At 33.6% G+C, this 27987-nt stretch overlaps 1 protein-coding gene across 2 annotated transcripts; it reads right to left on the reverse strand.

Moving 5' to 3' along the window:
- Positions 1–313: 313 nt before the first annotated feature.
- MGEA5_1 (Meningioma expressed antigen 5 (Hyaluronidase)) lies at positions 314–27953 on the reverse strand. Of its 2 annotated transcripts, XM_051209050.1 has the most exons (17): positions 27922–27953; positions 25963–26074; positions 25718–25928; positions 25399–25679; positions 23174–23423; positions 18651–18924; positions 17891–18149; positions 15953–16045; positions 14031–14097; positions 12320–12483; positions 11016–11193; positions 10229–10282; positions 9478–9563; positions 8267–8589; positions 6439–6880; positions 5172–5799; positions 314–3570 (listed from the first exon to the last, which is right to left on the reverse strand). In XM_051209050.1, the coding sequence occupies exons 3-17, from the start codon at positions 25776–25778 to the stop codon at positions 3452–3454; spliced, it is 3279 nt and encodes a 1092-aa protein (XP_051074473.1). In that variant the 5' UTR covers positions 25779–25928; positions 25963–26074; positions 27922–27953; the 3' UTR covers positions 314–3451. The 2 variants fall into 2 exon arrangements, with proteins under 2 accessions (XP_051074473.1, XP_051074472.1); XM_051209051.1 differs by lacking the exons at positions 25399–25679; positions 25718–25928; positions 25963–26074; positions 27922–27953 and having other exon boundaries at positions 15953–18452; positions 18494–24320.
- Positions 27954–27987: the final 34 nt, after the last annotated feature.

Raw genomic sequence — 27987 nt, forward strand, 5'->3', positions numbered from 1 at the left:
TTTGAATATGAATATTCATTTGATTTACAGTATTTTTATCAAAGCATTCTATTCCGATTCCACAGGTTTTCTATATATAACACTGAAAATACATTAATTGACCACTCGGTAATTGATAACATACTATCTATACCATAGATCTTATTGACTAATTATTTGCTTGAAAAATGTATTATTTATATCATCACTCTATTGTTAAAAGATATATTTAATCTCATCGTTGCTGAGTTTAAAATATTTTTATGCTTAATGTATTAAAACTCACGATTTCAAGTAAACAGGTATCTTAGACACTAGATCTCACATTCAAATATCAAAACTCAAATAGAATAACAAGAATCTGAACTTCAGTAAAAGGAACTTTCATTTCGTCAGATGGAATTTTCAAATGTTCTCATTCGATTATGCGACCATTTGATGAAAAGTTTATGCTGATTACGAAATTAGTTGGAGTAATAAATAGCAATTGACTTTACCTACTCATAAGTAGCCTAAATTATTTGACAGCATTTCTGACAAAATTTCACAGTGCGAAATTTACAAATATAGCACTTCAGTCAAATAACGCTTAATTTCTTTAAATATGGCACATTTTTGAGATTAAATGGTTTGTGTGAAACGTACCTATGCATGACTTTATGATGGTACTTCTTATTACAGCATCGTGCTTTCAAATGGAAATTATGGACTTCACACTAAATTCGATAACCGGGTCATAAAATAAATTGCAAGAATTTTAATGCTCATTTACCATAAACTAGATTGTTGTTCTACATTTCTAAGACAACTAATGCATTTGTTAAGTTTACCCTGTATTACAAATAAATTCTCAGGTCAATGATGACTACTCCTTCAAAATTGGAATTTCGTGACAGACATGATTATTTTTAAGACATGACGTTCAATGTGAAATATAGACTTCAATTTTGATTATTAATTAACATAACCGAAAATAACGAAATACTCCGACTTCCTCATATATGTACATTCCTATATATGACTTCATTCTGTGCAGATTTTTGTTTCAATTTACACTTCATTTCCTTTTTGATACCGTTCTATGAGTTTACTGAACTGTTTGTTCTACTTTTATCATTCAACTACATTCTCTAATTACTTAACCTTCTTCACGTTATATTACAAATATATACTATTTTTTTTATATTCATTTACTCGCATAACTTGAAACAGATGTTCATTTATATTAGTACTATTATTACTAACCAATGACATTCGGAACTAAAAATAAAATAGATGTACATACAGTATTCAATTATTGTAGATTTAATAGGCTTAAAAATATTTCACATACACTAAATTAATATACTTATTTTCCATTGTTCTGTAACTACGAAATAGTCTGTAATGTAGCTTACATCAATTAAGAATCATTCTATTATTCAACATTTTTTCTGAGTATTTTTATTAATTAACAGATATGTTGTGATAGAATAGGCATAATGTAATGTTTATTTTAGTTTAGGTTTAGGTCCTAATAAGAAGAGGGTTCTATTTTCATTTTGTATCAAAGAGAAACCACTGAAAAAAAACAAAGAAATGTATTAAACATGAAAATATTCGAATTCAGCTTTTTTATTCACATTAGCAGTTATATACTAGTGACATTGAGATTATGAAATGGTTTATCAATCAAATTACAAGACATAGTATGAATCAAGAATTTTTGCACAGTTGTTTCAAGTATGAATACTAATTATATCAACAAGAATAAACTACACGATTCCTTTTTAGAATAAAAAAATCACACAAGGTTACGAGTTCTATATATTAGCAAGTATAAAGAAACAAAACAACAATGTATAGAACAAATGCAACTCTAAACGGAAGAACAAGAAAAATGCATCTAAATCAAAACATATGCATTTTTGTGAAACTATTGACGATATCCTATTTTTCAGTAGGGAAATCTACAATTCCTCTATTTCTAACTGTAGATTGTAATCAGAAAAGAACTATACAACGGATTCTGTGGTTGCGAAATTTACCAAGGTTTGTTTTATATCTAGAAATGTGTGAGTTAATATCCTGTTCGGCTAACTAGTTACTTACGAGCATATTTCAAAATTTGGTGAGGGTAGACAATATATTTGCTCGTAAATAAATTTAATTGTTTGGAAATTGTATAATATACTTAAAAGTTAATTTTTATTTACCACCGATAATAAACTTGCCGTCTCCAGGATATTAGTAGTGTTCAGTGTGTCACGTAGCGTGACATTTCCCAGTATTTATTCAGATAAAATAGGTTATTTTTTGAAAGACGAGAACTTAGCGCTACATGACCCAGCTATCCATAAAATTCGTTGTGGAACATAAAATGGACATTTAACGTAATTAACATCCAACTGATTAAATTTATGTGAGATTAGTATATGTATTTTTCGCTTCGATATATAATTCATCTTTTCCACCAGCAGGAATTTATGTAAACATTGATGTTACGCATCCAGAGATAATGGTTTTATGTTAAAACCATACTTTTGATAAACATCAAGCTATGAAATATATCCTTCGACTTAATTTGACAGGATCCTGGTGATTTCAATAATTTCATCAGTCATTTCATTGATCAGTAATACAGTGGCGTTTAATATATTAAGTATACGACAAAAGTATTATTTCTAGTTTTTTGGACAATCAGTTCTGATGCATATATAATCTCAAGAGTTTATGTATAAACTATACAGATTGCAAAAGAAAAAGGTTAACAAATTATATTTTCATCCAATTTATATTAAAATGAGCCTCTTGCAAAGGAAGCAACATTAATATCGGCACAAATAACAATTAAAAATAAAAGACTACATATATTTATGTATGTATATATACGCTGAAAGAGATCAAAAGAAATTTGTAATTTCAATTTATAAGAGATCACTTTCAACTTGACTGTTTGCATAAATATACTTATAAACGTTATGATGTAACAACATTACAGGACAATGGAAGAAATGGTAGAAAAGTTATTTTATCAATTAACTGAGCTATCTGTATATATAGAAGCACGTTCACTGAAAAAGAACCCAACTATACGCGTTTTTTTTAACTTTTGTGCTTTTATTGTTTAACCAAAGGATATTAAAAACAAATTAGATTATGGATTAGAGAAAGAGGACAAATTAGATTCACTTGTCTAAATAAACATAATAAACTGATATTTCTATGTCAAACATACATACAAACAGAAATGCACGTACGAGTCAAAACAAGATTCATTAACGTGCAGAATAGTCTTTGAATTATTCATACAAACAAACAACTATATGTTTGTGTGTGAATTGATAATCTACAGTGATAACACTTAATAATATGGATTTAGAACAGGAACGTAATTTAAGCAATATCATCATGATCAACACTGATAATTGAACACTTCACACAAGAAAACTATGTCATAGATTGTATAACGGGAAGAGGAATAGGATTTTCATCAAATTAAACGAGCTAAAACAGTTGTTTGTTCATTTGAAGCTGCTGGAATAGGATAAAAACCAAAACGTCGATAAAGTTCTGCCCGATGTTCATTGATAGTATCCAACTGTACATGTGCTCCCTGTAGTAAAATAGAAATACGATAAAAAACAAACCCTATTATAATACCACTAACAGAACTTAAATGAAATAACGAAATAAAAAAGTTGTTTATTACATACTGATTATCGATGAAATTCAGAAAGTAGATTTTGTCTCATATAAAGACTCATCAACTAGACATGGTTGCATTCTAGTAATTACCAGTGGCCAACACAAAGCACAATCTTATATCTTTCGTATCAAGTGTATTGTTCATTGTTATTGAATCATAAAAAAATACATTTTCTTGTTATTTAATGGTTTTTGTTTGTACATTAGATTGGTTCAACTAGTTTTTTCTCGATAATATAGGCTCCATTATATATATCGATAATATTGTTGTCGGGTTAAAACTAAGTAAAGTAATCCATTATTATCAACCAATATAATGTAGAATAAAAAAAAATCGAGCTTCGTAAACTAACAGAAAACATGACATGAATGATGAATCTACAAAATAAACATAACTTTTCTATTCCAATTTAAGAAATATAAATATTTGCAGTTTACATGAAATGGTTTTTTGAAAGTAACCAATGTGATGATCTAAGCATAAGCATTGATAATTTAGTTAAAAGATTGTCAATTCCATTCACATGATATACTCGTAAAACTTTAGTCACAATTCTGATTGATTGGTTCAGATGAAAATTTTAAAAGTAATTCTCTGCTATAGAATTCTCAACTAAATAATAATCAAAATGTACCACAGCATTATATTCAAGTTTTAAACAATCCTTGTTAATTTACATCTAGTCAGTCAGTCAGCTACACAACGTGGGACCAGGCACATATATGCATCGGTCTAAGTTGCCATACCTCATTAACACAACAAGATGGACACCGGATTCATAAAAGTAGTTAATTCAGAGGTGCTAATATATAAAAGAAAGATTGCAATAAGGATATAGTACAGGAAGAAAGAATTAGTTCGTAGAAAGATATGGAGCGATTTTAACCTCTTAGCTTAAGGGAAGACAGGGAGTGTATACACCTACGCCATTGTGATCGATTCTGAGCCATGTCACCAAGAGTCTCCAACCGTTGGTTACGATAGGCACGCGGACCCCAACCAAGTAGTCTGCATCTACCAACATGACCCAAACTAGAATTTAGTGACTGATGCCACGTTTTGGTCTGGCCACACCTAATTTTCTTCCAACCATCCCCGACATTGGTCAGCATTGCGCGTCATTGTAAACGGTGTTCAGGCATACGCAACATTTAATTTTAAGTATTTGTTAAATGTAGATTTGAATATTTCATAATAAATCCAATTTAATCTAGTTTATTTCTTACATAAATATTTAAGTTAAAAATTATTTACAAGTGATTAATTACTGAGTTGAGACCACTGTCATGCTTGTCGAGAATCTTTTAGTAACTAAACGAATTTTACCGATTAAGTTGAAATAGAATAGTGATAATATCTTACAAAATTATACTGTTTATATATCTCCGAAATTTATGCTTATTTAAGAAAACAATTATCAAAAGAAACAAGAAATAGAAATAGTTGTTTAAAATAAGGAAATTTATCAATCATATTTTATAATAACAAATTATCATTTAAGAACTTGCATGAGCGCCGACTGTTTTCAATGCCGCTAACAAACAAATAAATAATCGACGTGCTACAGAATCCAACAACACTTCAGGTGAATCTGCACATAATCCAAGATTGTGATTAATAAGCATAGCAGGTGTAGGACCATTAACACAACTATTTAATCCTATATCATCAAATTCAATCCATATAATGGCGGGATGAGCTGTTAAAGCACTATGAAGTGCTTCTGGTCCACCAGCAACAATAAGATTCCGAGCTATCACTGAATTTGTTGTTGCAGGACTACTTGAACATGTCTCAGGCACTAATGATGGTGCACAAGTAGTTCCAGATGGTGGAGATGGAGGAGCGGTATCTGGTAAAATAGGTGTAGGCAAAGGTAAAGCTGGGATAGTTGCACCACATTCATCAATAGGAAAAGAAGACTTTAATTCTAACTGAGATGACAAATTAGTAGGAATATTAGAAGTGATTGGAGCAGTCGTACAATTAGGTTCACATTGTTCCAAACAACCAGATAGTGGTGGCTCCATGGGAAGGCATCCACCAAGTGGTTCAGGAGGAGGGAGTAAATTCACAGCTGCAGCAATATCAACAACTTCAGATGTATCATTGTGGAAAGAAGAAATCATAGACTGAAAATTAAAAAAATGACTAAGACGTTACTATTACTTTAAGTAGTTAATAATTTACATTTTGTATAGTTGACTGTGACAAGCTGTAGCTATCTTTCAATCTTAATTAGTATAGCCATGGTCATCAGTGGTTGGGTATCATAAGTGAACATATTTAGATATCCATTATGACGAAACATATATTTCATGGCTAATTTTGTATACATTTGAACTTATTATCAAATTAGTTAAATATTCACTGGATATTTTTTAGTTCATTTAAATAAAATCTTTAGTTGGAGTAGTATGGGAATTTGAATCAAAAGACTACTTCATACAACTCAGTATACTTATTTGATAATGATACAGGAACTCAGCACTACAATGTCAGAAAACTCAGCTTAAGTAAAGAAATTATAATCCTTAGTTGAAACAAATTGACTATGTTTTAAACATTATTACTGCGTGCATTCGATCCGTCGAAATTTTTTAAAGTCCGTAAATTGTGTGTATGGAACTAGTACAATGATTACTAAATCCAACAAGATCTTTAGGTCTAAACAGTTGTTATACACTAAATATGTGGAATTGAATACATCAATCATAACAAAAAACAAAGATGATAGTAAATGAGCAAAAAATATTACTATTATTATTCACCTTGATGAATTCTTCGACAGCCACAGAATTTTGATTTGGAGTAATGCTTGAAGAACGATCATCTGTTAAAGGGGAAAGTGGGGCAGATGAAATTACAGGAGGTTCCAATCGAGCAGCATCAGTCGCAGTAACAACGTTCAAGTTAGAGTTGTTGGTCTCACCATTTCCAACGACTAATTTGTTACAATGCGATAAACTGTGTACTCCAATTTGGAAATCACGTGGATATTTCAATTTCATCGACTCTCGATAGTGAGTAGTACGTTCACGAGCCCAACATACAGCATCTGGTGCTGAAACACCAAAGCCAACACAATTACCTGTGGTAGAATGATCAGTATTTGTGACTGAGGTAGAGCAATCCACTGAGGTCTGCAGGAAGGGTGGACCCATAACCATAAAACAATTTTCAGGTGAATGTTGTAGAAATGGAAGTAAATACCTACAAGTTGATACCAAACACGAATGAAGTAAGAGGAACATATACGAGTTAAATATAGGCAGTACTTTTATGTTTATATAAACAAATACTTTTAAAAACTTCTGTTGATCATTTAGAGGCAGTGAACAATAAACATACTTAGTAGATTGCAATCTTTTTAAAATGTTACATGAACAAGACCTGGAAATGCTAATCAGGATGGTAATCCCATAGTTTTTTTTCTAAATGCTCACAAACTGTAGTTTTAAAGCGTTTTATCAAGTAGCTAGTAAATGGTTAGATTAAAATACTAGACAACCATTTAGTTCATGCTTTGAACTAACCAAGATATAATGATGAAAATCACACTAAAATATTTGACAGATTTAAATGACACAATATGTTTCCATTCTTGCGTGATTCAAATGACCTTATTTGGTAGTACAACTAACCTCTGACAATTATTTACAAACTGATTACAATCAACGATAATTTATCAAGAAATTGATTTTAATCTTAGTTTACTCATAAAAATAACTAAATCGTAGTGTGATGGAGAAAAAATTAACCCAACAATTGAAACTTAATTTTAATGGTACTTAAGTGACCTAAGAAATACGTATCTCCCGATTTCTAATGTTTCGACTGACTTTTAAGTATGTTTATTTTTGCTTGATATGTTGTACATAAGTGTGTTATTTTATTAAATGAATAAATAAGCTATTCAGCTGGTCAACTGTTTTGTCTTCTGATCTAGGTTCATTGCAAGTGGATGTCAATAATTCGATCACTTGAATAGTTACCACTTGGCCAGGTTCTATACTGATTATGACTATTACTTGCCCGGTCACATCGTACCACTGTAATCCAACCTATAGATCAGCACTGGATACTTCATGTTAACAATCTAAAGCCTATTTAAATCACAAAATAATAATTTCTAACAAACTAATAAACAATAAGTGGGCTACGCACTTACATTATATATTATAAATTAACCTTGAAATAAATTAATGATGTTTATTTGACTATTTTTTTACTATAAAATAACCATAACAATAAATCCATAGAGTTTTATTATATTTAATAATATTCATTACCAAATCTATTGAAAATATTAAAAACTACACAATGATGATTTCATTATAGTGATCTCAGCACATATATAAGTATCCTAATGTAAATTGGAGAATCAATGGAAACCAGGGAGAATTCAATAATTGATACGTTCTACTTTGAACGGGTTTTTAACTAGTGTACACAATACGACTCCAAACAAGATCGAACCTGGAAAACTGAATTATTTAGTAATTTTACTTAGTTAATGATGAAAGTTGTATCCAAATTACACATAATCTTCTTGAAACTATCTTCGAAAATAAATACTTCATATATGAATTTACTCACTTGTCACCTGGTAAATCCTGGAATTCTAATGGAAGAGCGTTTTCAGGTAAACCAACACGAGTCAAAAGTAGTTTTCTGAATAAGCCATACATACATGATTTATCTTCAGGTCTATATGGTCGAACTATATATGATGGAAACCTTGAAAAATTTGGGAAAATTGAAGGTTGAATTGGAATCATTGGGGGAACAGAAGGCGCAAGTGGTGTGTATACACTTGATGCATTATCAGGCCAATTCAAACAAGGAATGGTAGTCATGCCTGGGACAGCACGACTTGGTGCAGGGAAAAGATCTTGAGCAGATTCGAGAGGTAAAATTCTCTGAACAAGGAAAAGAAAACCTCTAGTTATCATATTCAAAAGACCTTTAAATGTATGGTGTCATACAGACTACAACATAACCAACTATTGAAAATTTAGACTGAAAGAAATGTAACTTGTAAGGATCGTAACAAACAAAATAGCATGCTTATAATTTAAGAAAATTGTTCATACTGATTTTATCTTAAAAATATATATGGTGTAAAACCTTACAAGGAATAATTTGTTACCTTTAATGATCCGTTTATTTTTAAAGTATGATTTATATAAATATAAAGCTAATGGTTGATAAATCTGAAAACAATGAATCGAATCGATTCATAACTGAGTAAATAATTTTTGGAACTATGTAAGTATAGATAGTTCTATGAGTTTAATGGTCATCTAAGTATATAAATTAGCAGAAAATTTGTATGAATATTAGATAAAAAGTTCCACTTGATTGGTCAATAAGTACTGACCTCTGTAATTTAGTTCTGACCGAATTTTATAGATGAAGTTGCAATGTGACCTACATATCAAAATAATGCACCCGATGTTGAGTCACTTATACTAGTGGTCACATTTAATCTTGATCGATAGAATTTCGTTAGCAGTCAAGAGCCCAACAAATATAACGGCGGTCGCCACATAGTGATTACCGAATCATAGATATTTCAGTCCTACATGAGGTCAATCGATCTTAAAATAGCTCAATGTTAATGTCTTAGACTATGAATTTGGGTGACGTGGGTTCGAAACCACTAGGGGCACCAGTACCCTCATGATTGCAGGTACCCCTTGGTAACGAGTGCTAACTACTATAAAGCCTAAATCCAGAGTTTCTTGTCAACTAACTCCAACCACTCAACTGGATAAAAGCTAGCTGAAAAGTATGATTTTATTTACCTGAAGTTCTGTTATCAATCCACCACGAAATGTCCATGGTTCTTGATCACCAGATGTTACCATATCACGGTAACCAGGCGAAAACCCTAAAATTTTAAGAAATGGAAGATTTTAAATAAGAATAACGCAAATTCTTTTAGTTCTCATGAAATACAAAATGAAACAGGATAAAATATTGATCCGCAAAGAACAAACAAACAGCCGTACACCGAACAGCATCATTGTCAAGGAAGCCCAAAATATACATACACCGTTTATTTACATTAAAATGATGTTAAGCCTAGAGGTGGTACATAGGAATTACGCAAAGTACCCCACTTTGACTTAAACAGAAGACAAATACTTGGAAACAAAAATGAGCTCTTTCAAGACGCTTCCCTTCTCTAACAAGTGATTTCCACTATAGTTTACCCTTGGAACTAATAATAAACAGCTGTCCTCTAGTTTGAAGCCTAAGCTACTGTAAATCAATAACACGTCCCCCATTTTCATGCGTAATCATGTATATACCAGCTACTATTCGCTACAACCACAACAATAAATGATAACTTTTTTCTAAGATAATTTAGATCATGATGTTTAATCAAACTGAGAATTAATGGAAAATAGAAATAAATAAACGTTTGATAATAGTCTAGGATTTCACAACGGTGCAATCCTATACGGGATCAGGTTCAAGAAAATCTTGTATTAATTACTAAACTACTGGCATTCAATATGTATAAACAGTAGCAAACCTATAAAAACTTACATGTTAAAAGCCGCTTTAAATGAGACATGCTACGAAAAGCCATGACTCCAGTTTCTGTAAAATATTAAGAAAAACACTAGTTATGCTAAATATCTGGGAGCTCAGGTTAATAGATGAAACAATATTGTAAGAAAACTTTACTTCTACCTGAAGTTTGTGCTGATGATGTCCATCCAGCTCAGAGAACAAAACACCGAAAACTTTGGTCGTTTCATTGAATAGAACTTATAAATGAACCCGAGGGCGGAGAATTACTCGGTTTAAGACAATATTTTCCTTGAAATGTTAAGAGCAATAATACTTCAGAAGAATAACTAAACTATATGTGGAGACTTGGAAAGGTTATATTCATGAAATAAACTAACAAATACAATTCGAAACAATCAGTAGAAAAGTTTTTACTGTCACAACTGATAGGTTTGTAGGAATTTACACGGGAATTAATTTGCGATCAGTTTTATTATGGTCATAATTTCAGACTAATACAAATAAAGAATACATATTCCACCAAAAACATTAGTGTTCATTCTACGATTATATTGAATATGGATTATGGTTGAATGTATACGTTCCGAATGTTTTTAGACAACAATAAACAAAGCGAAACCATTTAAATCCCTGGTTGTAAATTTGGAAAGTACTCTGACTAGTGTTATTTGATCAGACCGTTAATATAGTATAATATATATATATATATATATATATATATATATATATATATATATATATATATATATATATATATATATATATATATATATATATATATATATAGCGTAGGGCTTACCTAACCATCGGAAATAATCCAGGATAATTCCAACTACACTATGAACTTCGGTTATATATGGTACTAGTTCATAGGAGATACTTTTAGATGGTAAACGTTGTATACGATCTCGTATTCGACCAATTGTAGAAACCATATCTATATAATCTGATAACTTTTTGTTCCATTCAGTTGCTTTCTAAAAGTAAAAAATAAAGTAAAAAATAAAGAAACTGCCATGATATTTTGTTGATTACTAATTATTCAACTAGTTGTAATCAACAGAGTTTGATACAAATGTAAGTTAGCTCAATTCTCTATACCACATCAGTATTGACTAGATGAAATTAGCAGGATTAATAGAGAATGAGTTGAGATAATTGTAGTAGTAATGATAGTAAGAAAGGCTGAATTTTGAAAATGTGGTTCAAAAAGACTGATTGAAAAGATATATATGAAGAAATACTGAAACTGAAGATCTGAATGAAGATAAAGGGTGCATGTATATGTGTCACTGTGATCTGTTCTGAGCTATGCGAGTTTATGTTTCCAACCACTGATTTTAAGATTATTTTAAATTATAAACCACATAAAGACATAAGTTGCTGGTTGTATTAATAACATCAAATTCTGTAATTATCTCCATAACTGTGAACTACCCGCATTTACAAACCTGAAGAATTTACATTCGTTATTTTTAGAGTTACAAGTTTAATTCCACATCATTTGATCAATTCCATTGCAATATACTCCAGTTTTTCGAAACAAAGTCGACAAACATGCGTGATCTAAGGAAAGATAGTCCTAAGAGACATGCTCCTCTGCAAGGTATAACGAACGTAAGTAAGCAACTTAACGAGACAAAAGGAAACGAAGTTCTACTAACGCGACCTGAAAAAGGGGAAAGATATCGTATTATCAAATCACCATGACTTTATATTATTAAAATGTCAGATGATATAAAATTCTTAAATCTGAAGGCGAAAAGAATAGAACCAAGATGATTGGAAAATAAATTACACGGATTTTAAAACGGTTCGGTCGTTCAGATAAAAAAAGTTCAAAAGGAAAAACAAATGAGAGATATTATTAACTTATGAAATGAAGATCATTAAATTTCGATTAGTTAATGCAACGTTTGATTATTTAGAACAAAAAATGGAAACATGCTGATTTATCACTTGTGATTAGCAAGAAATAAAGCTAACTGTACTTATGTAAGATGAATATTAATGGAATGCTTCTTCACATTGTATAATATGAAAGCATTACTTTCAGAACAAAAAGATATCTTCACACTGAACTTCATAATTGATGACTATTACCTCAAGATCAGATGGGTTAGGTCCACAAACATACGAATATTCACGTAACCAATGTCCTAATTCTAGTAGACGAATAGCTGAGGGTCCATGAGAGAAAGGTAAATAGAAAAGATCAGCGAACATTTCCAAATCCTCTAAGGTAACAGTAACTGAATTTACATCACCTATAAGAGCACATATTTAAGGAAGGATACATATCTAAAGTAATAATAATAGTAATAATAATAATAATAATAATAATAATTTGGTGGAAAATAAATTAATAAAATTGCAAGTTTTAGATGAGTTTGTTTATGAATTCTTGTCAGTAGAATTTACATATATCAGTCTGTATTTACGCTAATATATTTTCGATTACATGTCAGCTGAGATTATAACAAGTGATTGTACTGTATAGTAACTAAAAACAAACTAATAATAATAATAATAATAATAATAATAATAATTATTATTATTATTATTATTATTATTATTATTAATATGAGGAAAATAAAGATAAGCTATTCTTATCATGATTACTTCCCTTTGTCTAATGATGCAAAACAATGTAAGACATGCAGCAAATACATAATTTTTTAGTACCATGATGACATGATTCATCCTTGACTAGTACCAGAGAATAATTAGGAATCTAGAATACACTACGTAATAACTTGAATTAGTTATTCGTATTACACATAAGTTTGGATCCAATGCTAACTTTGTTAGAAAAGACAGTATTGTTACAACCGAGGTTGTAATCATGTGGTTAGATAAACACTCGACTGGTTTGATTAACTGAAATTGTACTGCATGGGTGACACAGATTTATTTGACATAATTAAAATCATACTGACGACATAGTAGCTAGAAGGTCAAAACACGATATAACAAAATAGTAATCTTCAGTTTACTAGATTAGTCAATCTATTTACTTTCTCTATGTGATTTGTTTCAATAACCTGGTCAAGGACGTAAGGTATACAATAGTCTGGTTAAAAAACATATCACCAACCTATGTAAATCGATTTGGGTTACTGTTGTGAGACAATTAAGACACAACATTATTTCTAATTAGAGCGATATCTCGATAGCTAAAGGGCTTGATTTTCAGTAATTGGTGGTCATAGGCTTAACACATCTGTTTCATTTACTTCAGTTTGGAGGTAGCTAAATCCATACAATTAACCTCTCTATAAAAAGCATTACTTAGATTTAAGTACACTGGCTAGTGAATGACACCAGTTACTGATGGAATAGGTTTCCTGTGATAACTGAATGATTCGATTTTCGCAACGGGGATTCGTCAGATTAAAGATCGAAAATCTTAGATTTGTGATACCTTTCTTCATAAAATAAAAATGTGAATATTCAATGGTATTTCAATACAACCTCCATTTCTATAAGGCGCTAATTATATACACAGGTGATAATTAAAATTATCTTAGAAATCCTGGGTCATGGGAATATTTGAACTAGCTCCATCTGGACTACGGCCTCAATTACTTTACAGATTGAGTAATAACACTCAAAAGATAACGAGATCATGATTTTACTCTCTTTATCATATTATTATTCATAATAAATATTCGAGAACTGTTAATTGAGTAAACCAACAATTAATAAATCTATTTGAACTGTTATAATGTTGATTTTAAATCGATTGTAAACAAATATTTACGTTGTATTGGTAATATACGCTTTATGTTGTCAACAAATTTGATTGACTAACCTGAAATAGGGGTTTCAGAAGAATTATTATCAGAAGTCATGACGACATTGGAAGGGGTGGATTCAACCTAATAATTATCAATTAAAGCAAATATTACATGGAATTTACACGGCAATGAATACCTGTATAGATTTGAAAACATCTTATTGGAAAACATTATTTGATAGTGGTATCACTGTTCAACTTAATAATACAATATAAAACACTTAACGTTAGAATCGACTGATGATCCTGATTAATCACTTGCATGAGACTAGTTGGGCAAATACAATCAAAATGATATGAACAGCATATGTGATATTAGTCTTTTGTCTCCTTCAAGATGGATATTGTCAAGAAATTCGGAGACTGGTTTATCTAACTGCACATCTGTATGCTAATTATGTCGATAGAGTTACGAAAGTCAGTGTGGCACAGACTGCAGTAAAGAAGTGGCACGGAGAGCAGAACAACCTCAAGAACGACCATTTTTAAAGGGAAGACGAGTGTGGTGCATGCTACTTATGTCGACAGACATAAGTAGTATTTAACACCAATAAGGGGTGAGACGCATAGCAGCAGAAAGCTAAGAAGATCGAATTGAAGAAAACAGAAATGAAAATAGGAATAAATTGTAAATTAGAATGATCACAGAAAATGTAAAGAACAATTGATGGAATATCTGCAAATGAAGTATTTTATATATGGATCTTATATTTTACCAAGATACTGTGTAATTTTGTATTAAAATACATTAATTACCCCCACCTGTATGTTCGTTCATTACACGTCTACTGTAACTATTTTCACATGACCATTCAAACTAGTGAATGTATATAGAGGAGATAAATTCACGGAAATAAGACGGCAAATTTGACATACACAGAACATCAAGTGAGTTTACAGCTTTCTAAGATACGAGATATGAGTCTTCGCTAACTTTCATAAGTAACCGCACTACATTATGTTACTCGTTCAAACCGAACCAAAGTCGAATCCCTTTGAACTGCACACATCAACAAAACTAAGTTATATTATGAAACAAATTTTATAGTTTTAACAAGAATCAGAAGCTCTCATATGGCAAGTTGTATATATTCTTAGCAAAAAATGACAATCCATGAAAGGAAAGTTGTTAAAAATAGTTTTGATCTTGTATTTAATTAGTTAGGAGATTGTAACTATTGTTCAAAATCAACAGACATCATTGTACACATGATCATTTGGTATTGATATATTTATGTTCATTCATTAAAAGTGTAACATCATCTTTGATACTCCACAAACTATCCTAATTATTACCTAGTACTCACTTGAATTCTTACATCGTATACCGCCGTGCTAAATAAATCTAAAGGATAAGCTATATCCAGTACTGTGAAGCAAAGCGCGATTACATCACAATCCATAATCTACACATACAAGTGTATTTCAAACAGAAAATACAGATAAGAAGAAATGAGCAACTAGATCGACTGAATCAGCTAAGCGTAAATGATTATCTCTTGTAAAGATATGCAAATTTTAGAACTAGACAAGATTCTCTTACTACCAGCTAAAAATAAAGAAACAACAAACAACACTGATATATCTCTAAACTGTTGAGTACTTTTCCAGTGCTTATTGAGAGACTGTTTTGATACAGACAAACCAAAAACACTGGGCCGTATAGGAGTCTATATAATGTTCCGAATCTTCGCTGAGTAACAGAGATTTCAAAAACCTGTAAGTTGATGAACAACGGTAGGATTTCTGAGAGATAAGAGGGAGATACAGTAAATTTGTAACCTGCATATATAAAAGAAACTTTTTTATGTTACACTGATTAAAGCAAGATAATGTAACCAAGAAAACCAGAAAAACAACACATGACATTTCAAGATAATGAATTTGAATTAAGATATTTTAAGAGAAAAATAACCAATTGACAACGTTCAATTTACCTGCATGGGAGCTTCGTTTTGACCAGTTTCAAGATTATCTGTATCCATAGGTGTAGGAGTACCTATAGCCGTGCTAGGTTTTGAAGCACCAACCTTTAAATGAAAATTTAGAGTTATACCTTAGTAATTGAAGACGGTGGTAAAAAAACATTAAAAGTATCAACAGAGCTAAAAACGTTATCAAACGTCAAATGATAAGAAACGCTCTGGAAACTTATCGATAATCCTAAACATGTGTAATATTAAACCCACTATTGTACATGTGTAAAGTAAATCCCATATCAGTTTACGATTAACAATTTTAAGAACAAGATACTGTTTGTGAGGACGCACTAAAGATGATATCTAAATCGATGTCAGAATTTCTGTTTATAAAAACTGACAAATGGATCAGAATTTACAATTAATTAAGTTCGAAAACAGCAGACTACATATTACTATTACTTCAAATTATGCGAAAAGTTAGCAAGCATTTCATTAATCTCTAAAAAAGTTCTTTATTGATGGAGTAGCAAGTCCAGCCGGTTTTTTTTCTGATTAGCGTTTTTTAGCGAGTTAGTTTTCCACAGGATGGGGTCACTAACCCCATGCCCAACCCTCCTCCTTCATCCGGGTTTGGGGCCGGCAGTGGCCCCCGGAGGGGCTCCACGCTCAGCAGAGGAACCAATCAGGATGAAGTGCTGGAAGTGCATAGGACACACATTGAAGAAAGCACCTAACTGCGTTACAAGACAAGCCCTCAAATAGAATCCTCAAGGCAAAAAGGAGAAGAGGAAGATCAAAGAACACATTACGCCGAGAAATCAAGACAGACATGAGAAGAATGAATAACAATTGGATAGAACTCGAAAAGAAGGTCCAGAATAGAGTGGGTTGGAGAATGCTGGTCGGCAGCCTATCCTCTATTGGGAGTAACAGGCGTAAGCAAGTAAATAAGTAAAGTAAGCAAGTCGGGCCTCACCCTCTGAAAATCAGACGTCGTTCTTGGAGACAAGTGTAAGTAAGTAATCTAACAAAAAACCAGTTGTTAGTACCTTCAAACAATGGTCACTGTCCAGTCTGCAATTGGTAAACTGTTATATTCCGACGAGAATTATGAATGGTAACTTTTGAGAACTATTTATGAACCAATACGATACATATATTTTTATTGTATAGTTGTTAAGTAGCTAAACTATGCATATTCATGTTCCTCTTATTATAAGCTTTATTTTGACACATAGACTATTATTATACGGTTTACCGTTCTTGAGTTATGCCCACTATATTAATTACAGTCTCCCACATTCACAGCCACTTTTGGCTAGAACGTGTACAAATGTTATTTCCTATTTTATGGCACGATGTAGTCTGTTTGGTTTGTATATGAACCCAGTATGTTCGAAATACATGATTCATATCACGGAGGCTGAGGTTGGTGTTCTGGACTTAACAGTCAAGGTTAGGCAGGAAGAGGGACCGATAAAGACTTTCGACTGCTCGTACGGATTTTATGTGTCATTGGTCCGGCCGATAAATCACTGTTCTCTAATTGGCGGTATCATGACGTCATATATGGATAAGGGTACAAGGCCATAAGTTATAACATAAACGTACCTGAATTCGATCAAGAAGTTAACCAACTGAAAAGTACGCGTATGAAGCGAATAAAATTTCGATGGGCACCAAAATAACTTTTCAATTACTGTATTAAATTTGCAATGGATAAGAAACATTAACTGATACACATACAAACTGTAAGCGATTACATGGGACAATAACTATGTGAAGTTTAGTGAATTAGACTGCAAGTCACACCTAATGTGCAAAGACTAGTGGCATTGAGTAGGTATTTAAACTCTAAACAACAGTCCGGTGTATTGTATAGATCAAATTAGATTTACATCTGAGGCAAAACTCAGAAAAATTATACAGTAGAAAGTGTGCATATAAACTAACCTGAAGCATTAATGCAAGCCAGTCTCGTAAAGCTATACGGAGAGCCTCACGAGGTCTGTAAACAGATGCATATTGTCGTTTTCTACTTACACAGTCATCCTGACAGACAGACGGGTGTTCATTAATATCACCTGACTTTTGATCATCGATACCATCATCAATCACTTCGTTATCATCAGAAGCATTAGATTCAAAATCCTCACTTGTACATAGCATTTCTGTATCAGTTGATTGTATTATATGTTTGCTACCAGCTTGTCTAGATTAAAAAGTGAATAGCACTTACTTTTAATATTGCTTAATTAAAACAGACTACGAAAAAACCATATGATCGGTAATATGTAACTTTTCCGTTTCTCCTTACGTTTAAAAACAGTATAACCGCCGCCTTCTACATAAAAACGAACGTAAGGATATCGAGAACAAGCAGGATGTGTATTTCAGTGGTATATCAGCAGAAGTAAAGCCGAGATAATCAACTTTTACATTACAATTCCAATAAAAGTCAGGAGTGCGTTCTACGTGAATTACATTCAACACAGAGTTTAAGAAAATAGTTGCGCTAATATTGAGAATTAATAAGCACATTTGAAAATGAATAACCTTTTTTTAAATTTGATCTTTTGATCGAGTAAGAACAGTCCAAATCTTAATACGTGACTGTGTAAACGGGAGTTTACTGTTTAAATTACTGATACAGACAACTGTTATAATACATTTCCTAATGCAGATAAATTACAAAAACCAAGTTGCAATTTACCTCGACCATTGTGCAAGAGTATGAAACGCCACATAGTTTGCTTCAAATTCACAATTCGGATTGGTCAGCACTCCTCTAAGCAAGCCTTGGCGACGTAAAGCTAAGGGTCGACCACTGTACGGTCCTATAAATACGCGACGCTGGTCATAATCATTAGCATGTAGATTGTCCCATAAAACGATAGGATGTTGTAGTAAAGTAGATAATTCCTTCAGCTCCTTAGTTAAAATTCGTTTAGATACTACAAGCGGACCGGTCCAGATTACAGCGATACCTTAAGTCAATTTTTAGGCATTAATTAAAAGAAAAAACATTAACTTTGAGAATTTACTAACTACATATATAAGAATGTTATTTTGCCCATATTTTCATATCGAAGACATACTGTCAGATCATAGTTGCTTTTTTCGAAATAGTAATGAAATTCAGACAAAAAATAATACCTAACTTTTACTGTCATCTACAATAACAGTCGCCTATGTGCTGTTCGGCTAAACAGCTCCATAAGAACTCGGAAGGATAGGGACAAACATCATTGCCTTATCGTCGTTTCTGCCTACGCTCTCACCGACTGCAGCTCAGATGAAGTGAAAGATGAATTTTACAGAAAGCTCTCTGAACTTCTTCAGAAAGCTAAACGTTCAGACATAGTACTCGTAGCAGGTGACTTTAATGCCCAGATAGGTAGTTTAAACCAAACAGAAAGGCATTTAGGTGGGTATTTTAGTATTCCAGCACAACGAACAGATAATGGTGATCTGTTGCAACTGTGCTCAGACAATAGTTTATTTTTAGCAAACACAAATTTTAAGCATAAGGAGAGACATCGTCTAACATGGCGACCTTCTTCACCAAACCAACAGTGGACTCAAATAGACCATATTGTCATCAACCATCGTTGGAGATGCTTGATAGAAGACTTCAGCTCGTTTTGGAGTACATGTTTAGACTCTGATGATGCTGTAGTACGAGCACACATTTGCCTGTGCCTTACTGGACGCAGAAAAACCACACTAAGAAGACCCTTTAGAATTGAACTCAGCAATGAATAAACCAAAAGTATATTACAGGAACAACTGAGGTCACACTTAGGCAGTTCTGAAAACAAGGCTGATCCAGATGTTGCTTGGGAAGATGTACGAACAGCTGTGAAAATAGCAGTGACATCTAATAGTAGTTTGAATCAAAAGGTTACAAAAAACCAATGGATTTCTACTAAGTCTATTGAACTGATAGATTCTCGTAAACTCATCCCATCAGGCTCTGAACACGATGAATAACGAAAACAAGTCAGATATAGGTTAAACAAAAGTCTAATGAACGACTGTGTGCATTGGTGGGCAACCGAAGCAAAAGAGATGGAAAAGGCAGAGGCTGTATGTAACGCAAGACAGCTCAACGGACTAATAAAAGAAACTGGAATTAACAAATCAAGTGTAAGTGAGACTATTTCGGAAAAAGACGACAATCTTATTTGCTCCCAATCCAGACGTTTAGAACGATGGGCGTAACATTTTAAGGAGCAATTCAGCTGGCCTTCAGCTACTCTACAACTACCCACCATTCCCGGATAGCCTAAATGGAACATTGAAGTAGGTCCCCTGACGATAGCTGAAGTTCAGAAAGCTATAGCTAATCTGACACGAGGAAGAGCAGCTGGTCCAGATGGATTGGCTCCAGAGGTCTTTAAGGATGGTGGTCCAATTTTAGCGATTAGGTTGACTAATATTTTAGCTAAAATCTGGGAGTTGGACGTTATTCCATCTGACTGGTCACAATCACTTATTGTCCCAATATATAAGAAAGAGTCAAAATCATCCTGTGATAACCGTATAGGGATTAGCTTGACTAACATGGCATCTAAAATACTAGCCTCAATAATTATCGGACGCCTAAGACTTGTGAACTGCAAACAAGGGAAAATCAGGCTAGCTTCAGACCTGGTCGTGACTGCATCGACCACATATTCACCATTCGTCAGGTTCTAGAACACAGGCATGCTTATCGGCGTCCGGAAATGATAGTTTTTCTTGGTTTAAAAGCAGTATTTGATTCTGTAGACCGAGAGGTTCTGCAGCAATGTCTGTCATTGAAAGATGTACCTCAGAAGTACGTAGACCTTGTGAAGGCACTTTACTCGAACACTATTAGTCGAGCCAAAGCTTATGGCGAACTATAATCTAATCTTGTAACCTCAAGCGGTGTCCAACGAGGCCGTCCACTATCTCCATTTTTGTTCAACTTCACCGTAGACATACTGATGGAAACAACGTTCTCGTTCACTGAATTCTCGGGCATTGGTCTCCTACCAGAAGGTCCACTTATCGACTTAGAATACGCAGATGACACAGTTCTGTTTGGTGAAAACGCTGATAAAATACAGTCTTCTGGTAGCACTGAGCAACAATGCTAGAATGTTTGGGATGCGCTTTTCCCCCTTCTAAATCCAAGTCGTTGCTCCAGGACTGGTCTGGGTCAACACCTGAACTAAGGATAGGGAGTGAAGTAGTCGAACGAGGTGACAACCTCACTTATCTTGGAAGTCTGATCAGCCCTAATGGGTTGGTGTCCGACGAAATCTCTGCACGGATTCGAAAAGCTCGTTGGGCTTTTGACAACTTACGTCACCTATGGTGAAGGCGAGATATCCGTCTATCATTTAAGGGACGAGTATACTGTACAGCAGTTCGTTTAGTTCTACTTTATGACTGGGAAATGTGGCCATTAAGTGTAGAAGATACTCGTAAGCTACTAGTATCTGACCACAGATGCCTTAGAAATATTGCTCACAACCGATGGGATCACTGGGTAAGTGATAGTGAGGTTAGACGCAGGGTATTAGAGAATGATGATAAGTCAGTTCATGAGGTTGTAAATCTCCATCGACTAAGATGGTTGGGCCGCGTGTTACGTATGCCTGAACACCGATTACCACGACGCGCAAAGCCGATTAATGTGGGAGACGGCTGAAGGGAACTTAGGGGCGGCCAAACCAAAACGTGGCATCAGTCCTTGAAGTCACTAACTTCTAGTCTTAGCCATGTTGGTAGATGCAGAGTATTTTGATGGGGTCCGCGTGACTGTCGTAACCAGTGGTTGGAGACTCTGGGTGACATGACTCAGAATCGATCACCATGGCATCGGTGTATACACTCTCTATCTTCCCTTAAACTATTAGATTAAAATTGCTTTATATCTTTCTTTCCACTAACTAATTCTTTCTTCCTGTACTATATCCTTATACACAATCTTTCTTTTATACATTACTACCATTGAAATGACTACTCCTATGAACTTGGTGTTCACCTTGTTGTGCTAAGAAATGTGGCAGTTTGGATCAGTGCATGTATGTGCCTGGTCCTACGTTGTAGCTGACTGACTGACTGATATCTAAAATAAATTACCGGAAAGGTGAAGAAAACAATTTTGCAAATAAAACTGTACATCTATACTAAGATTGAATAGCAAAGTATTTCCAAACGCGAATATATATATATATATATAACGAACAAGATTTAGTGGAATCATCAATTTTAATGAAACTTTTAATCCGAATACTGCACATACAACCATATATTCAAATTTTTGGTGAGAATTTAAATGGATTTACAGAAAAAGCAAGAAATAATCAACAAAATTACAATCACAAAGTAAAACACAGCGGACGTTTTAATAGACAAACGGATAGCTTGCCAACGCCATATATAGCCCAAGTGCGTAAAAGCCAATCGAGCACTTTAATTTCGTGCTCAGATCAAGTCAGCTACTAAATCACTAAGGATAATGTTCAACACACCACTAGTTTACTTTATATGATTAAAATAGGTACTGACACAAATCAGCCCTGGGGTAAAATTCCGCAGTTGGGAGAAAAACTAGTTTGAAAAATTATTACGTTATTACTCAAGGTATTTAAAAGACTGTTTCGTCAGCATCTTGATCAAACACTATTTTATCTGAAAATTTTGGGTCAATGATTGAGTTTCTAACAAAATCATGCACTTGAAACATTAGACAAATCTGATCGGAGTTTCTGCGACAATGAATCAGTCGAATTGTCCGCTGAGGCACCTTACCCAGTCGTTCAGCACGTCTTTGAAAATTACTAATTGTCACACCGTCAACCACAAACTGTTTTACTGACACGAGGTTTTTGTTGCGACTACCCTGAGTTTATTGCGCAACAAGTATATCCACTGATTACAGTTCTGTAGCACTCTACGACTAATAGGTGTTTATCTTTACCTAGGCTGACTCCTGAACTCCTGGTTTTCCAGAATAAGCCGACAAGGGACAAAAAGCGTTAAAAATTCTGAGGAAATCCAGCGTTTATATGAGAGACGCTTACCAAAACTGAAAGAGACAGTATCTAACATTTTAATGACGTCTTGTGAGTGCAACCAATGTTCATTTACGCTCTGTGGTGAAATGAGCTTAAACTAGAAACGATAATAGATGTAAATAAGAAACTTATGAATTCATAAGACGAAATTTTAGAAAAGAGCAAGTTACAAATATATTACCTGGTGCTAAACAGGAAGCGACTGTCGCTAGATATTCTGACTTATTAATATTAGGTACTGCTAAACTTGCACTGTACTCTGTTGGACAGAATAAAAAGACATCTGGACATCCTAAATGATTGTAAATTTCATTCGCGAACATAACCTGAGCACGGGCTGATGAGTTAAATACCTCTCGATCTGCAGGACATAGGCGCGGTTCAATATCATCAAAAAGAAGGGCAAATGCACGACAACCAAGTTTTGAAACCTGAAACATCGATATTATATATGATGCGTATATACGGGTTATCAAAAAAACCTAAAACGTTACTGACAAACACAGCCAACGATCTGGTAAGAATAAAAACTAACAAACGTCACGATACAGTAAAGAAGAATCAGTAGAACGAAAAGCTAGGAATTTGAAATAATAATTGCTGTGGAAAACTATATGTAAAAAATATCAGTCTCATGAAAAATTGAAATCCAGGAGAAGTGTTAAATATTACTATACTCAATAACTAAAGTAAAGCAAAAAGCAGTTACATTTGGGCCACTGTGACCTATTTTGTCGCGTCATCTAAAACCCCTAACCATACTTCATAATCATCCTACGAACCCCCATCAAAATTTCAAGCACATAGCTAAAGACCAGTCATAATTTTAAAAAGTCCACATAATAAATAGACCCAAACATGACTTACTGACGTTTAGTACCGACAAAAGCAGTTGATTAACAAATATGGTGGTGTTGTATTCTTTGACTTGGGTGGCCTAACTCTCAGGCTTTCAATGCCGTTCTAGACAACATTATCAGTGCCTAATTCACACAGAAGTGAGCCTTTAATAATTAGGAATAAATAGTAGGACTAATAATAAAAAGCAATGATAATGTCGACCACAACAACGAAAAATACCCAATTAAACCATCCGATTAAAAAAGTGCAACACTAAAAAAGCATCTATCTGAGCCATAAATCTTTACCATCACTTCAGACAATTTACATGCTTATTGTCAAAGTTTGTAGAAATTAAGAACGAACGATTCAGAAGACAGTAATCGAGATAAACTATCAGCATATTGAACTACGGTTCTAGAATGTGCATATATCTTAGCGCGCTTGATCACATTAGCTAGAGACAATTTTTAGGGATAACTTCAGCAAATTTTAATGGAACTCATAATGAGTATATATATATATATATATATATATATATATATATATATATATATATATATATATATATATATATATATATATAAAGGAGAGATGTTTTGTAATCAATATTAATCAACTTCAAAATACACCGAGACAGATCAGAGACAATCACTAATAATTTAAAAATGGGCATTTTTTCATAAATGAATACTTTAATGTTTCTAAAATACCACCAACAGATTAAAAAAACGACTTCTTTTTTTCTTGGTTTGAAGTTGCAGTATTTACATAGTTCGGGATTCATTCGCACAAGTTTGTTTGTAGATATACTATAATTTGTTAGCAAAACAAACTAGAGAATCCGTGAGAAAGGGATAAAAGTAACACTAACGTCTGTAGATTTTAGGGAACAGGATAACAACTCTGACTAGTGCTTAATATTTCCTATCACTGATTAGCTCTGATGCCGTTAACATAGACTAATATTTGAGGGACGAAAAAAGATAACTGGAACCATATTTTTGTAAAAGATCCCCTGGTGATCATTCAGCAGGTTAAAGTGAATAGGAAGTTGTACGCAGGTTTCAAGAAAGCAGATAAACATCTCAGCTACAGTGCGAGTAGCATTCGTAAGAGCAGCCAATAGTTAAGGGAATCGCTGAATGTTAGTAATAACTCTAAAGAGAAGTCCTTGATAACACAAAACAGAAAGCGCAAGATATCCAATATGTCATCTAAATAGATTGGTTAATAAACTATTTTGCAACTCAATTCCCACGTACGGATTGATACAATGAGATTTGGAACCAGTTATTGAGGAGTTAGAAAAGTCATCCACCCATCTAGATGAAAATAGGTGGGGTAGATAAACACTAAATATTTGAGGCAGTGACCTTAAAAATTTCCTAAACGCTCTCGAAGTCTACTTGTCAGAATAAACAGCTCTAATTACATCACCTTGAGTATCTAAGTACCTAGACTGATTAAATTTTCTGTAATTAGTGGAAAACCATGATTCTGTGTTCGGACAACATTTTGAAGGCACTCAATCTTTATGAATAAACCAACTGTGTATACGCTTACTTGATCAACTTTTTTCTTTAAAATATCTACTTCTTTAGCACTAGAGAACGTTACATCTAAGCCCGGTGATATAGCGAAAATAAAAAGTACTCCAGCTTCAGTTGACTCAGTGATCAAAAACTGAAGTTGCTGCTCTTCCTCTGGAGTGTACAAATCCCTCCATGACTGTCTGTGTTTTATATCATCCTTAGGAGCATATAGGTAAGCATTCATCCCCATTTGATTCATCCTCCGAAACAGTTCTTTCCGTTGAGGATATGTCCAAGGTCGACCATAAAACCCTAAGTGTAAATTAGATAGAACATAATGTACAACATACCTTCAACAACGCCTGTAAGAAATTCTTTATTTACAAATGTCTTACTGTCTTCGCTGGCCATTTTCAGGATTGAAGCGCCGTAGAGTACAACCTGATCTGCTGGCTGGAATGGTTGTATGAGTGAATGTCCCGACGAGATAAAGTTAGGCTTCAACTGCACTGACACAACCGAATAGCAGGAACTGAACAGTTATCGTGGATCAAAGTGACACTTTTCCGATCAAAAAATATCTAAATTCTCCTACCGTTTTTAGCGTTACAATAATTCCCTCCTTTATTTTGTTCGTGATTCTTTCAATAATCACCAAGATAAAAAGTAATATTTCGAAAACAAGACGACCACGATCTGAAACAAAACTAAACAAAAACGCGATTGTAGAACAGTTAAAATGACAGGTACTGAAAGCTTTGTTCAGATAAGATTACAGTGAAAAATGCATAAGCTTCAGACAAATATAGTGAGCTAGTGTGGATAAATGTTAATTGGCTTTCCAGTCTCCTAACTTATAAGTGAACTTAACCATAACTTTTATAATTCTATATAACTGAGCAGCTGATCCTGTCAATGGATTTGTCTTCAGATATGACGTATAATAGGAGTAATTGTGATGCAAATCGCGGTGATTAGTCGACATACCTAAATAACAGGCCCTAAATAATTTAAGAGTGGAGTAAGCACTTGCTTTATGTACAACCCAGTGGTCTGGTACTATCTTTTTCAATAAATGCTTGCAGTACCGATGTATTGCAACTTTGATCAACACACATCCCTGTCGAGTTGTACGTTATGGCTGAATAGCCTGCAGTAATGTCTGAAGGGTTTGTAAAATAACCGTGGTGAATGCTGCATTTATTCTCATACATTTTACGTGACATGACTACATCAGTATCCCCGAGCTCATTTGGGTACCCAAGTTAAACAAGACGTAAGTACGATTAATTTCTGTAGATTATTATTGATCTGGTGGCTTTTTCAAACTCCGGATGTGGCATAAGTTACTTGTATCCTTAAGCCACCAGTAAATTGCTTTGATGGCTGGCACCGTCTCGTTCTTATGAACTGTATCCCAAACTGCTGGCAGAAACCAACAACTTAGTCCACAAAGAACATATACATCACACCTATCGTCAATAAAAATTAACACACAAACTTCATATGTCTGCCTTCCTAGTTCTCATAGAAAATGATTCTTTTTTAACATATTCAGCATGCGACTCACAACCAATAACCCGTCTTTTTATCTAAACAGATTTATGATAATTCAGAAATGATGGCCTAATCAAGAATAAGTACCTACAACAAACAAAATGATCCTCCGAATTGGTCAACATGTTATTAGCACTGGATACATACCTAACAGATTATACATATTAAAATTATTGAAAGCCCATTAGTAAATCTCAAGAAAACCACAAACCTGATTGAATGAAGTGTACTAGCATCTCTTCCTATAACCCAGTCCCTAACATTGTCAACTGCACACCATGCACATAGAAGACACAAGAAACGCGAATTCTTTTCAAAACGCACTACGGATGTCAATTATTTAATTAAATATATGGAACAAGTCACACGATTTCCGGCAACTATCTAACGCTCAATGACATTACCCAAATTTACTGTTAAAATTAGTGTAACTACAATGATAATTAACATGTACATTAGTTGTTGAAAAGGTAGTAGGTGCGCTAGTTAGAGTACAAGATATTTTCGAATCCCATCCAAGCCGGGCTGTAATTCAAAACCGAATAACTCCCAAGTGTATAGCATGAGTTACAATCCACACCAAATTTTGTGTAATAGAAACATCATGTCACATCATCTTTAGCATTTATAAACAATCTAATAAATATATTCTCGTTACGTAATCCTAAATGTATATACATTTAGGACCACATAACATGAATCAATAAAGCAACATTTAAGTCAATGTGATCGAACTTAAAGATAGGCTTCCTTCACATCCGACCGATATTTTCCTATTGCGCTCCACGCTCAAGAACCTTGATTTTGTTAAGTGATCCCTTAATTTTATGGAATTAACACGTTTGGATAACAAAAAACCCCAGGAAACTGGACTCTCGCAACAGTGAGCCACCCCATGAAAACCAGAAAATCTTAAACTTACACACTTTTGTAATGAACACGGATAAGTCAGAGGCTAATGTGTAATGAAGCGATTCAAACGACCAGTTTGTCTTACCTTCAGTGTCCTACCAATTCATAAAATGCGCGCTTAAAACTCAAAAGCTAAACATTGTTGCGGAAA

Source organism: Schistosoma haematobium, chromosome 1 (genome assembly GCF_000699445.3).
Source record: "Schistosoma haematobium chromosome 1, whole genome shotgun sequence".
NCBI lineage: Eukaryota > Metazoa > Platyhelminthes > Trematoda > Strigeidida > Schistosomatidae > Schistosoma > Schistosoma haematobium.